The 15,462-nt window shown below is 34.1% G+C and overlaps 1 protein-coding gene across 3 annotated transcripts in view; it reads left to right on the top strand.

Annotated features, from left to right (window-relative positions):
* The window catches only part of LOC120339437 (calsenilin-like), a 33,279-nt gene that overhangs the window by 5,518 nt on the left and 12,299 nt on the right, over nucleotides 1-15,462 (top strand). The window contains exon 1 of one of the 3 annotated variants that reach the window (XM_039407562.2): nucleotides 3,390-3,905. The exons of 1 other annotated variant lie outside the window; for it this stretch is intronic. In XM_039407562.2, the coding sequence (XP_039263496.2) occupies nucleotides 3,485-3,905 (421 nt within the window). In that variant the 5' untranslated portion in view covers nucleotides 3,390-3,484. Of the gene's footprint in view, nucleotides 1-3,389; nucleotides 3,906-9,718; nucleotides 9,879-15,462 lie in introns of those variants that run through there. One more of the 3 variants, XM_039407564.2, reaches the window with a different exon arrangement.

Below are 15,462 nucleotides of genomic sequence, written 5' to 3'. Positions count from 1 at the left end.
ACAAATTGCGTATGTCCCAAAGTCATAACCACATTTCTGCCTAAGTCACAGTGCGCCATTATGACGTCACCTAACTGCGTCATACAAATTAACTTAAATTCGGCCACGATCAAAAATTTGAACCATGGCAAATTATTTACTCTCAATGGCATAACAATATCATTAGGAAGTTTTTTACGTTTTTCCTAAAACTGCTAAAAATGACTTACGCAATTCGGTTATTAGCGTGACGATATGCAGGACAAAGCTGTTGTATAGTTCATATAGTAAATAGATGCTTTTATTAAGTATTCACTCTTGATACCTATATAGCTTACATATGTGAAAACGTTGAGTAAACGTGTCGTGTATTGTGGTATATGATTTGAAAAGCAAGTATTATGTATACATATCAATATCATAAGTTTCGACATCCTACTTTATTATTTTATCAAGTAATCAAGAGTTTGATATAGAACCACTTATACCAATTGCACATCAATGACCAACCCTGATTTTCACATTTTTTATAATATATAGTAAAAAAGTATAAACCGATGTCAAAAATCTCCAGAGAATTTGTGTTTTCTACATTTTGTTAATATGTATAGGAAGGAATTTTGTCCGAATAAAATTTCGCGCGACTTGAAGAACAAGTTAGTTAGTTATTATAAAGTTGCAACGACGAGGTATAAAAACATGCTTATTATCTAGGAAAACGACAAAAATCGATATATGCATTTAATAAAATCTTGAGAGAGAAGAAAAATCCATTTGAAGGGATTCTAGTTAGTCAACTTTGTTGAAATATTGTATAAATATTAAATTTTGACTAATGAGCGAACCAATTGGAAGCCATGACTGACGATAGGCACTCCTGCTTTTCGTACATTAACTTATATGGAAATGATAAAATAAAACTTCAAGTTATGGGTATCAAATTTTGGGTCTATATTATTATTTTTGATTTGGCCTATACTAACATCAAGAAAATTTTACAGAAATCATTGTGTACCCTATCTCTGAATATTACATCGCCCTAAAATTTTAATTACACAAAATGAAAATTGAAAATCGTGCTTCATTTCCCACTTGTTTCATTAGGGATGTGTTATTTCACGAATACATTTTCTGAGCTGTCATGTTGGCTAATTGAGTATGATGGCTCACAACATGGCGTTTAGCAAATAATATGGCACTTGAGAAAAAATATTGCTATGTTTTGTAACTGGATCTTGACTATCTATATTTATAATAATAATCGTTTTGGTTGAGTGCGCAGGCTGTCGTTTGTGCCATGTTAAAAGCCTAATCCACCTTAGTCAGCGATTATGGGATAAGAGTAAGTGGGCTACTCAAAGTGGGGTTCAGAGATATCATGAGTGATTTATATGAATTGTATATATAGATAGAAAGGTAGGACAATAGGTGGATTTAGTGCAAAGATTTTATTTCCAAAATTTATTAACTTCAGTGAGGTGTTTGTTGTACCGACTTGAATTGAGCGAACAATTCGAGAACAATTTTAATGTTCAGATTAGGAATTCCATATTTTTGTTCTTATATATGATATTGTTAAAAATATACAAATATACACTGGAGATAAGCGCATAAGCCTTTACTTTATAAAATACGATTCTACTTTATAAAATATTATTCGGCGTACTCGTTACATGCTACATAAGAATGTAACTTGCAAGGAAATGAAAAACCATCTAATCATATCTAGGAAACATTAGATGGGCTTTCATTGATTATAGACTTTGTGACAGTAAACAAAACACTTAATTAATTCCGAATTTAGGAATCTACTGAAATAAAAATAAACTGACTTGATTTTTAGCCAGCTTGAAAGAGATCCCGATGTAGACAAACAAGATTATATATTGATTTTATTCGTAGTAGCAGTATTGTACCGTTAACCAGCAGTTCAACAAAGGCTATTATCTGGTTCAAATGTTATGTATAGTCACAGATAATAAAGTATCCGACATATGCTTGGTTTGCTGTAAATGTCAGAAAAAAAAAACAGTTCTGGTTGAGTTGGCGTAAATAGGATTAGAGGCTAAAGTACCGATATAATTTCGACAATCGGACTGTCACTGTCGAGGGCATGGCTTGTAAAGTTGGGTGGGAACAAAACAAGTACATCTCTAGAGATAGGCCAAAGACTGCAGGCCCATTTTAAAGAGTCTGGCTAAAGTAGTCTACGATCATATTTGGGCATTTTACTTGTTACCTAATTCATTACTCGCCCGGGTAAGGAGAACGTATTCAATAGCTACAACTTGCGTGATCAAATGAAATAGAAAAAAAAATTAAGGAGTGCCTTTTGCAGATTCCAAAAGATTTTTTTCTGTGAACCCATACATATTAGAGTTTCGATTATTCCTAGATATTGTGAGTACGCGAAAGTGAACATCTGGTCCAAATCATGATATATTTGTTAACAAACTGTCCTTAAGTAACAGCAATGCAAGAAAACTCATACTTTCGTCAGTTCGGCTGAGTAAATTTGAAAAAATATTTTTGTTTGTGTGGATGCACGTAGCATTTAAAGTGTCACGTATGGGTGGTGTTTACCTGTCGACTGAGAATGTTGCAAATTGCTTCTGTATTACTTTAAGTTCACGATTGTGGTATGTTTTTGTTCAGGTGATGACAAAAATGTATGGCGCCTCCTTTAACTTGTCAGCACGTCCTTTGTTTCTGTCGTAAAGTCGGTTTTGCGTTTGCCATATTATTTGCATACATAAAGTCGGTGATTTTACTGATCATTGCCTGCAATTCACGATGACTGAATATTTATATATTTGATGAAAAAGTGGTAATTTTAGTAGCGTCTATCCACAGAGAGCTAAAGTTCGAGTTATAATTAGTTCCGGGTACTTTTCAAACCATGTACACTACCGCATAAATAATATAGTACAGTCTATGTTGAATCTGGAAGTTTGGATATTCTAAAGTGCGTCCAGTTTGCCAGTTATGTTTCCAAAGTATATTTCGGAATAGTTTACTCAGAAATACTGAATAGTTATATACATTCAACTATTTAGATAATATAAATAATATTTATGGGTCTGCCACCTTCACTAAGAACTTGAAAATAACTTGAAATTTAACATTTTATGAGGTTTCACTTAAAGTGAAAAGTGTAAGCCCGAAAACGCTATTACCGTTTATTTTTTGTTTTCATTTGGAGAATTGATGAATTCAAAATTAACTTTGCTGTAAATTGATGATTGAAGTGTTTTAAAATAATTTGTGAAGTTAGTAGATGAAGGAAAGCAAGCTGTTCTAGGCTTTCATGCCAACAAGTATAGTCATATATAAGTGACGTCTTGATGCTATAAATTGAATAAATTTGTTTTATTCATACATAATTGCGACTTGTGTTTCATCACAGTTTTGTGTTTAATAAATGGATGTTCGGAAATACGCACAATCTGTCTATAAAAATATAGTGGAGAAATTATTATTTGTCTTCGCATAAAGTTCCAAAACAATGACTGAGTTTAAGGAGGGAACACATCCATTCCAAGACCAATCGTTTCGCTTTGCTGATGCTGATACGTCACGGAGTAGTGAAGTTACTCTGGAAGGGATTCCAAAAGCACAAACTCTCAACGATTTTGACTGGGAAGCACAAGAAATGGAACCGGTTCTAGAAGAAAGTTCGGTTCGAAATTCAGTTACAGAATTGCTAGTATCAAAGGAAGATAAACCGAGTGGAGACATAACCATGGAAGACTGTGAAAAATCAAGAATGCGGGATCGCATGATATACAAAAGACAGAAGACGGAACAGGTAAAAAGCCCAATCATAAAAGAGAAAAAGAAGCGACGAGATTTCCGTGAAGCGCTCTGCGATGGTCTTGCAAGACTTCTAGATGACATCACAGACCTGATAAATGGACGAACCCGAGGTATGAATAATTTTCAACTTATACACAAATTATAAACAAAACATAAAAATTCCATTTCTTATACCATGATATATTGTCCCTGGGGTTTTGCCCATGGCAGGCTTTTAACATTAATAGTCAACAGTTATTTGGCTAGGAACATGAACGCAGTTCCTTGCTGTCTTTAAAAGCATAAAAGTCGTAGGTATAAATAAGGTATAAAACATAAAATGGCGGCATGCATATCATTATGTTTTCTTATCGGATATAACTCATATCATAGCCTGAAAATCATACCATAGTTTACTTATATTGAAGAAAATCTTTTAGTGTGAAGGCAGAAGCCATTCCATTGATAGAATAGCATAACATGAGATTGCATATTAACAAGCGATATCAAAAATACTTGATAAGGAAATCACTTTTCACTAAAACAGTGAGTTCTATTCTCTCGGATATCTGTTTTATATCTAGTGTAATGGTGTGGTATCTTCAGTACTAGTAACAATTTAACTTTCTTCGTACATCCGAATTCATCTTATTGTGTTCTAATTTCCATACCTTGTTTCATTACAATTTTTTGAATTTAAAAAAGTAAGGTATTCGAGCGTTGCAGAATTTTCCCCACGCTTCCTACTTACTCGTATTGTTTATTTGGGCACATATTTTCACTTGAACTTGGCGTTCTGTTAGTTGGCACGGGTCGCTGAACACAATTATGTCGCGTGAGGTATATCGATTTTGCGGTCTGGGGATATTTCTGTACGAATACGTGGAACATTTTCGTCGTACCGGGGATATGTGTTTTTAATCTCGCTTACATTCTAAGCCTTCGACGTTTCGGCCCGTCAATTGGGGAAAGTATTCGATCATCGAGGGCCCGAGGTATGCAATTTATACAGTGACATGTCCGCCAGCGGAATATTGGGAAAACATTGATTAGTTTTTGTTGAAAATTGCTAAAAAACGAATGAACGGGTTTCAATTAACGCTGACAGTGGATTACAATTATTGGTTTGTATATTTTTAACGACTCGTCTTTAAAACATTCATAATTGTTGTATTTAAATACACGTATTCTTTATAATGAGTGACTACGATGTCCTCAAATCGAATACGTCAGTTGACTCTTCTTAGAGTGTTTTTCGAGTCACTATATATATTTCTCATTGGAGCTGTTTTCCATCTCAACATTTACAGTTATTCATTAATTTATTTCAATGCTACTATATCTGACACTTAAAATATGCCAATTGACCATAACTCTTGTACAATGGACCTTTCCCCGAGCATCGACTTCCTTGTTTACTTCGTGACATTGGCCAATCAGCAAGATTCAAAGAGTGACGTAACAATGCTACCTTTTCGCATCCGCTCAGACACTTTTTCACTCAGACAGATTTTCAGGCGTGGTCGTAAACATTACCTCGTTTTCGCGTTTTTGAACTCTATTCGTTAGTTTTCAGTTGTGTTTCGGAAATTTAAATATAAATTAGATAATTCAATGATCACTCTGTCTCCCTAGGAGTTTTAATTTAATTGCAGTAAGAAAAAATTAGTATAGAAATAGCTGTGATAGACTAGGCTGAAATTCTTTACCGGTATTTTTAAAAAACAGATTGTTGTATGCGATGAATCATAATGATGGTTTGAAACACATACCCCGTTTTACAGGGGCCAACTCGCGAAACCACTCCTAAAATAAGCCCCGAAAATTTTGCAATGGTAAGGTATAGGAAGAATTTTTCGGAGGTCAAAGGTCGGGGAAATGTCCATAGGTAACACAATCATCCCAATATTTGAAGAATTTAAACTTCAAATTTTACTTAGTTCTGGTTAATTTGTTATTTCCGTAACAAAGTCTTTTTTAAAACCATATCGACATTAATCCTTACCGCTCCTCTATACAGACTGTAATGTTTGTTTGAATGAATTGAAGTTATCCAAATACTTTAGTGATTTAATTACGCCAAATCATACGCTGCTCAGCTGAAATCTGTCATTTCACTAAAGTAAGTTCGTGAAGAGACTTCGAAAGCATCTACTTGTCTCTTTCCTTAAATTAAATTATAGAGAAATTAGCAATTCTTCTATCAACAGAACGACAAGCTTTAATCTTAATATTATAGTTGATTAAAGGAATGTGAATTAATGAGTAAACTAGGAAGATACAATGTATTATTTTGTTTTCTCTTAGTGCCAAAAAAGCTGCGTATGCTGCACTAGCATCGTCTCGCGATACACATGCCCCCAATACGGTAACAGCAGATGGCGCTGTTGCACCTATGCGAAAGGAAGCTGATACCGGTTCACACAATAGTCACAAATTCACGCGGCTCTCTTCACTAATAATACGATAATAAAAATCGTGATACAGTACCACCACCAAAAATCAACATCAATAATTTATTAGTATTCAAATTGGGTGATTTTAATGATTTGATAGAAATGTTTATTAAATAAATGAGTAACTAATATAAAAAATTGTTATAACTGAGCCTAAGTTATGTGCGTCTGACTTTTTGACACATTTCAAACTCTAGTTCATCCTTAAACAGGAATCGAAAGATTCGTGACGAGTAACAACAAACATACATCATTTTTATTTCCCCCACTAATGAAAATCTATGAAATATTAACTTTACCAAGCGCAATATAAACTGTGATTGCATTTCGCAGCCATTTAAACAATTCAGTTTTCAATCATCTAATGTGGAACAAATTAAATTTTCCGTTTATGAGGTGAGACCGAGATTCACTTATTGTCAGCCAAATTGTACTAATAAAATAAATCAAATTGCAAACTGGAATAATTTGATAATAGTAATAATTAGTTTTGGACTTTATCTTGCCTTCGAGTCTATTCCGGAGTTGAGTCGTAGAACGGGGCACACCTTGCTATTTACAGAATGAGTCAGAAACAAATCCTATATTCAAAATTAAGCAAATGTGGCATTTATGTCTGGGAAATTTTAATCATAGTTACCGCCTATATTTTTTTTATGTATATATTACATATAGATCTTGTTTATAAAGGTGTTTGTAATGATGCCGATTGCTCTCATGCAGCCAAGATTCACACAAATTCTTCGTAAATATAAAATTGAGAGTGGTAGTCAAAACTGGACAAGTTAGGCTGGTTTTAAAGTAAAAAAATGAGAAAAGCTTGTCAATTGTGACGCCATTATTAACATTGACAAATTTGTTTCTATTAGAGAAGAATAGTGGCCAGAGTGCAGTTAAAAAGCTTTGTCAAAAGTTGGATCATGAGGTTTACAAAACGTATTTTTGTTCACTAAATCAATATATTGACTGTGTTGTGTCTTTGACCTTACAGTTAGCACATTTTACTTTATTAGCCATGTTTGTTATCGATTTTCAGATCACCTTTCTGTTGGTTGAAATTCAAGTATGACATTAACGACAGCATCCTCATTCATTTTTTGTGAAAGACATTCTTCGTAGGCTTCAAGTAGATCAGAAATTCTTAAGTTGGCTACCGTCAATAAACATACAGACATTTGAAGATTACCTACAGTTAGTATATATACTGTAAATGCATACAAAAAAAAAATTAATTTCAGGAACTGTCGTATTTTAGATCGTCAGTATAACTGAATCTTATACGATTTGATAAATATATTTAGTCGACCAGATGCAGAAACATATGTATGTTTTTATACTTATAGTTTGAAAGAACGAACTCCGGGTACGCTGTAATCGTATATATAGACCAACGATTAATTATTCTGACCTGGCGACTTAAAATCAATACTGAGTAACTGACCTCTGGTACCCAATGTCGTTAAGGAAGAATCACCATTTTGTGCAGTTACCAAACGTCAAGTACGTTTGCTTCTGCATCGCTTGGTATGAAAATATTCATGATGACAAGAATGCACATTAGAACGACAGTTTTAGGTAAGGCGAGTGGGATGATAAACGAGTTTGTTGAGCAGGCATGCAGTTTAGGCAAAGGGAACTGAACGATGTTAAAATATAAAAAGAAAAAACAAGTTGCTTAGGTTAGAGCAGTGGGTCAAGTTTAAAACTTGCTGGAAGGTAGGAAAACCTTATGCCAAGCAAGTCAGTTTTTGATAAATAATGTAAGTTTTGCTGGGGAATATTAACCGATGATTATAGGACCAGAATATTTGCATCTGCATGAATGAATGCACCTTGAGGCTTGGATGAATGATCAAATTACGAATAGCAAGAAGTGTTCGAAGTTTGATATAAATATATATAGCCCGGAAATATTTTGCATTGCTTCTAACCAAACAACGCATTATCATTTTGTAACCAATTGAAATTTCGTGGGAGCTATTGTTTTGGATATTTAGGTTTGTTATGTGAAAAATATCAAATCAACCTTCAATTTTATACTTTCTATTTTCGGGTTATATAAGGCGACAATGCGTATTCAAAATTGTTAAGGAGAAATCGATATAGCGGCTCATGGGAAATAAAGAATTTACATCAATGAGACATCAATCCATCTCGCGACGTTTTCTTCAGCACACACGCCACATGCTACTGCAATGACGCAAGTTCATGCAAATAAATACATTTGTTTATTAGTTAATGGCGACGACAATTTTATTCGACCATTACTTATACATTGTCGCACAAGCTTCGATGAGACACTTGGCTTGACTCGATAGAATCTTTTGGTAGAGACAGCAGACAGGTATGGAAATATGCTCAGGTCATAAATTTATATTTGGAGCAGTGGGCAAAAGGAACTCAATAGACGGTGCGGTTGCATTTTTTATATATAGTTCAGCAAGTTGCAGGAAGATTGATTATTTGTGTTTCGATGTGATTTATAGTGTTATCTTTCTAGCACTGAAATATAATGTATCAAGCGTGTGAAAGCAAATGCAAGCTGGGCACATGAATCAGACAATAAATTGTTTCAGGTTTAAATCAAGAACAAAAGATGCTATGAAATATACCGGTACACGTTAACAGTGAAGTGAATATTACTAAAGTTGAATGAGGTCGAAGAATCGATTTTTATGTGGAATCACATCAGATATGAATTTGTCAATATTGATCGACAGGTAGTTGCCAGTTTCACAGCAAAACGCCAAAAATGTAATTACCGGATTAGACGTCTTTATAATATAGATCTGCTCGATTCAATGGGCCAAATTGGGAAGCTGCATCATCCTTACTACGGATGCAAAAAAAAAAATCAACAACTTTATTGCTAAACCTGGTCATTTGGGTCTCTTGGGGTTATCTTTAAAGTAAAATGAAGGAGATTCATATGTGGCTCGTCACAGGTAATTAAAGATTTAACCCTGAGTCACAATCGATAAAAATACAACAATTAAAGTTATTAACACATCGATGATCTATAAATAAAAAGTGCTTCGAAGACCAGCCAATATTGAATGGATTTTTAGCGAGATGTGACTTTCAATGTCTTGTGAATCTATATCAGTCTTTGTATTCGAGCCAGAAATTAACGTTATGGGGCGAAGAGGGAAATGAAATTGCCTTGATGCCGATAGTCGTAAAAATAGTTCAATGGTGATAAAGTGTTCATATTTTACTCTCGTTAAAATTTCAAGTTGACAGTGAATGGAAATGTTTATTTTTCGATTAAAAGCTGAGATTTAATATTCGAAATATATAACTGCTGGTAAATTATAACAACAACAGGCAGCTGTGGCAATTTGCAAAATACTTGAAAAAAAATCTTTTTTATAACAAAACGAAATGACAAATAAATTAGGCGCCGGGCTTTAACGACCACATGCTTACTTGTATGATATAAATTTAAACATATATATATGCATATATTGTTGATTTGTATTAACGAATGCGTCTTATGGCGTTTATTGATGCTTTGGAGTAGTTTGATATCTAATAAGGTGTGATATTGATACTACAATATGCTGTTAGCCGGTGTACGACGTCGAATGAGCGTAAGAATACAGAAAAGTATTCAAAATATACCTGGACGAAGAAAATCACAAGAAGGTATGCTTTTTGTTTTAGTTGCCTTTAAACTGTTTTTCAGTGAGTTTTGATTGATGTCTGATTACAATAGTGAGTAATAAGCAGGTGTTGTGATTAACTTTTCAAACAACTTATCAATTAACCTATTTGAAATGTCAAATAGATAGTATATATATATATTTATATATGTATATATTCATATATATATATATTTCTAAATCAATCATTACAACCAATAACGGATGGGTATGTGTTGCTCTGTTGAATGCCGAAGGCGTTAGATTACCTTACATAATTCATACTAGTATGTTTTAGTAGAAAATGCTATATATGAAGTGCGGTTCATAAATATTATGTTAGTTAATGCCTGTTGAGTTTTACTCTGAATATTTTATTATCGTCACAACTAATACTGTCACCCGAATTATCATTTACATAACCGCCCGTTGGCGCTCTTGATTTGAGAAAACGCGTTTCCTTTCTGCCAGCAGGACAAACTCGTACTCACCAAGAAAGCAATAATAGAATTTTGTATCAGGAAAAAAATGTAAAATAAAATAAATAAATAAATGCAGCACGCCATACGTGCGTGGACATGGTCGTCGATCAGCCACCCAGTAGAAAAAGTAAAAATATTAAGAAATTTCACCAATAAACACGTACTCTTTCTTTCGATTCTGGCTTTGCATTGTTTCTCTGGTTTTCGATTATTTCATGGCGATAAAGTTATTAAATAATATATATTCATGTTTTAAGTTCCTAACTCGGGATCAGATTTTTATAACTTTCTCAATTTTCCTGAACACTATGATTGTGCCGTATGAGTGTCGATAAACGTCATAAGGTAACGCAAGAATGATCTCCTCTCCGCCCGATTTTTTCATACTTGCATAGCAAATATATTGCACACAGTCCTATAGTTTCTCAACAAAGAGAATAAAATTGGTCATTATACCCTGTCTTTGATTGATATAGTATATTTATATAATACATATTGAATTGACTGATGGTCCATATACTGAGTTGAGCTGCTATAAAGCTAGTCCCGAGGTTTAAAATCCATCCACGCCTCCAAAGAACATAGCTGTGATTTTTTCTACTTTAAATTTATCGATTTTACATTAGAGGCCTACATTAAAAACCATCCAGGCTGTCTTCCTTGAGAATATTGTCATCGAGAGTTTATGAGCTGTCTAGCTAAATATCGGTTTCAGTTTGAAAAAAAAAATAGAAATGAATTTACGTTAACGAAGCACCCTTTTGGCATACGGGATTTACACGTAACAAATTATAGCAATTATTCGCTAACATTGTTAGCGGAAAACAACGAAACAAACAAAACCACGCATCCGCCTTCAGTAGACAGGCTTAACGGTACGCTACACAGCAACAATAGTATCGGGAACATGACGATTGCTATTGTTTTTGTATTATGCTGACTGGCTGAACGTCAAATCGAGACTTTTCGCTGACCGGTCGGGACGCCGGGACAAAACGCTAAACAGTGGGACTGTCCCGCCTAAAACGGGACGTATGGTAAGCCTAGCTTATGAAGCAAGTTGTATATCGTCGTTGGAATGTAATCAATCGTAATCTCCGAGGTCATACATTTCGTTCATCTATCTCCCGCGTCTCGTATCTCTGTCTCCGTAGGCATCAATCAACTCTTATACACTCTTCAATATCAGGCCTGAAAAAAATAAACAGATTCAATCCGTTCAGCTGTCCCTCCATCTAGAGTTAATACCCAGTTTTGAATTGCTTGCAAAATCATCCATAGACTCTTGCGTCAAAATTATCATTCATTTATAAACAGCCGAGCTTTCAGTTCAACTGTAATCAAGTAAATATTCATATTATATTTAATCGTTTCAAAGATGGTGCAGGATATAGTGTTTATTAATTTATTTAATTTTAAAAAGGATGTCAAGTGGTAAAATGCTACTATATATGTGAGTATATTCATAATAAATCAACTCCTATCGCGCCCCACCTCAAAAATAACTAGCTAACAATAAGCCACAAATAACAGATAGTAAGGCGAAGGTATGTTTTATTCAAAAAACACGTTGAAAATACGTGTATGAAAAGTAAAGGGGCTCCCGAAGTATGCGAACCAAGATGGCGGACATCGGAATGTAATATGTGTACTAGGTTAGGGTTAGGCCATAATTTTAGGTATAAATACTACGGGAGGCTCTTGGCTAGTCTACGAACTGATAATAGGACTAAAATAAGGAAAATTGGAAAAAAATTATCGCCTAACCCTAACCTGTTACTCATGTTACGTTCCGATGTCCGCCATCTTGGTTCGCATACTTCGGGAGCACCAAAGTAAATAATGAAATAAAGACAAAGTTTTGAAATTTAAAATCCAAAATAAGGCGGGCAAGATCGAATCTAACAACTATTCTTATTTTTAGTTAGCTTCACGCCCCCTCGAAAAATGTCTACGCCCCCCTTGTGGGGCGCGCCCCATTGACCATAGATAGATTAAACCATTGACATAGATAGATTAAAATGAGTACGAGCGCTCACGTCTTAAGCGGTTATTACGTGGTTCTTTTGGCTAAGCCAATTGGTTGGTACCGGAATAAGCTAAGCTTTAATCCAAGTCGTTGGTGAAACACGAAAAGTCGCGGCAAGGTCACTCTAATATCAAAAGGCAACAATACGTAATAACCTCCCACGAGGCGGAATTACCGCATAGTATTTTAATAGCACGGGATTTCTACACTCTTATAAGTTGGCACTCGCTAAATAGATCCTTCGACATTTAATTTCCTTTACCGTTCCTTATTCCGTAAATAAAATATTTTAAAAGTAACAGATTATGGGTTCAGGTATCACATTGTGTATATTAAAAATGTTTGCTTAACATAAAAATATCTTGCAAATATACTAACTTTTTTCTGAGCACTTTCGATCATTTATATTTTAACTGACCGCAAAATTTTAAAGTAAACCTCAAACGGTTAAATTTAAACACATGAAATTTAAAAAAGAGTTTGAGTGATTGATGAATATATGAATATACAAACTAATGAGCAAAATTAAATGTTATTTTGAATTTTCATTTTTCTTATTTTCGATATTTGTGAAAAAAGTTCTAAATTGAAATAACAGGAGCGTCCCCATTTTCAATATTCATAAGATTGTCGTGTTAGAAAAATGCAACGGTCCAGGCAGTCTGGAGAAAACATTTTTCATAAATGTGCTATTTATAAAATTATATATCAAAATTTGTATAGTTTGATGATAGTGTTGTTCATATTGGTATCTGGCATGTAGTTTCTCAATTGCTTGTCTCTTCAAAAGCCCCTAATTACTTTTACAATAAATATTGCACCCAATATTTTTTTTTAAATCTATACGTTGGACATATTATCGGCGTGCTTTGAATCAAAATGATATTTCTGATATAAAAGGCCTTGATCATGATCTTCAATATTTGCAATTTGTGGCAAGGTGATATAAATAATATACCGAATGAGATATCAGATATGAAACAATAGAAAGTTATTTTATAGCAGCGCAAAATCCTATGATAATATTTCATATTAATTTTGGCGTTTGTGTATTGTTTGTATAAAGATACTCTTCAAAGAGTTTCCCTCAAATCGAAGTTCTTAGAATCTTATCAATTTTCTCACTTCTCCTGGGTTTTTTGTGACATACACCCGGATGTTTATTTTATAAATTATTTATTACTTCGAAAATCATTCGAATTTATCGTGGCCAAGTGAAAAATGGATGTGTTTACTAACCTTTCAAGGTCTGTTACACTATCGTCTTAATCCTACAAGGAATTGTGAAAACGAGTATTTTGTATAACGTTTTTGGTAAAACTGTGCTTAGAGAATTGGGTTCAATTTTTCAGTAGTTGTATGTAATTACCTGACCTGGTTGTACTGTCAAACGACACGTTTTGTCGTTAACCAATTCTGTTGTTATGATCAATAATAGGAATAAACTCAATTGATCATCGGAGCTAATTGCTCGTTTTATCTTGCCTACTAAGTCAGTACTTTACGCATAATGGTATACCTATCAATGCGACTGGTTGTACTTAATTTACTATATGGGAGGTCCTTTCGTGTGAATACCGCGTGTCATATTAACTTATTTGAAGCATGTTGACTTTTAGTAAATAGGACTTATTTCTCTCATTTATAAATATTTTGAAATAATGAATAATTTATGTAAATTATGAGTACGAAGAATTTTTAATAGAAATAACAACAACCTATTCACCACGCTTAGAGCCCGGGTTTGTCGGTTTCTACCTGACTCGCGAGATTGACCTGTGTTAATCAATGTTAAGTTATTCAATTTTCTGTAATCTTTTGCATTCAGTGAACTGTATTTTATGAAAATCGACTGAATACATTTCAAAGTTGCATTGTGTTCATGAAGCTTGTTTCTGAAGGCAATATTACAGCGGGATATTGAAAGAAATGTGTGTTCGTCCATGCTCAAAGTTGAACCGACTAACTATGCAATATAATCAGTGCCATGACTGAATATCAGATATCCCAATGTTTCAACATACACGCATTAAAATAGCATATGGTTTCCTGTCAAGGTGACAAATATATTCTGGAATCTAATTCAAAACAAGGTATCTGAGGTTTTGGGTAAAAATTACCGGAAAAGATTGAGCTGGTGTCATGTAACTCGATACGTGATATTTCTGTTACGACGGGTCAAAAATCTTAGAAGATAGGCCAATGGCTTGTTACGAAACCTATAGTTACATGTCAGTTGATATGAGAAGGGCATACTTTCCAACCACAGAAAACATCATTTATGCATGAGGTGTTGTAAACAGACCAGGCTTTTTACAATTTTTGGAGAAAAGTTTAAAACTTTAACGCGAGATCTTTATTTCGGACATAAATGTGGTCTCAAATTATTTGTGGATACTTCATTAGAATCATGAATAATAAATCAAGTACTGATTTATATTGTTCTGTGGTGCTTTTCGCTTTGGGGGCCGGTACGATTATACTATTCATATGTTCAATATTTTATAAAACTTATTTCGCCAATCTCGTAACACGCAACTTATTTTTAAAAGCTCCGTCCTTCACTAATGCGCTTGGTTGTTGGGCCGGAAAAATAATCTTTTCCACAATTGTATTTTTATTAATCGTGTAATTGTGAATTACATTTCAAAATGAGAATTTGAAATATTCGGGACACAGGGTGCTGGCCCAATCAGAAATCTGGCGGTGACTTTCTTTTAAATCTAGGATACAAATTCGTTGGGTTTAGGGAGATATAAAAGTTCATTGGTCGACCCCATTTAACCTCTCCAATGGCATTGGCTGCATGGTTAACCCTATAAAAGCCATGTTTTATGCGTTGCCTCAGAATATAGATACGTGCATGGAATGCATATTTTTGCACGGGAGCTGTATGCGGTAATAACAAGACGTATGTTGTCAATGTCCAATGCAATATTGCACTATCAATATCATAACACTATCAATATTGCAACATACTTTCAATTTTGGTATTCTTTTTTTGTTGGCCGTGTGACAGATTGATTGCGTGCATTAATCTTTAATTTATGGCCGTGTCGGGAGAAGATTATATAAGT

This window comes from Styela clava, chromosome 9, assembly GCF_964204865.1.
Source record: "Styela clava chromosome 9, kaStyClav1.hap1.2, whole genome shotgun sequence".
In the NCBI taxonomy this organism is placed as follows: domain Eukaryota; kingdom Metazoa; phylum Chordata; class Ascidiacea; order Stolidobranchia; family Styelidae; genus Styela; species Styela clava.
The sequence above is the reverse complement of the archived record's forward strand: the minus strand, read 5'-3'. Positions and strand labels throughout refer to the sequence as shown.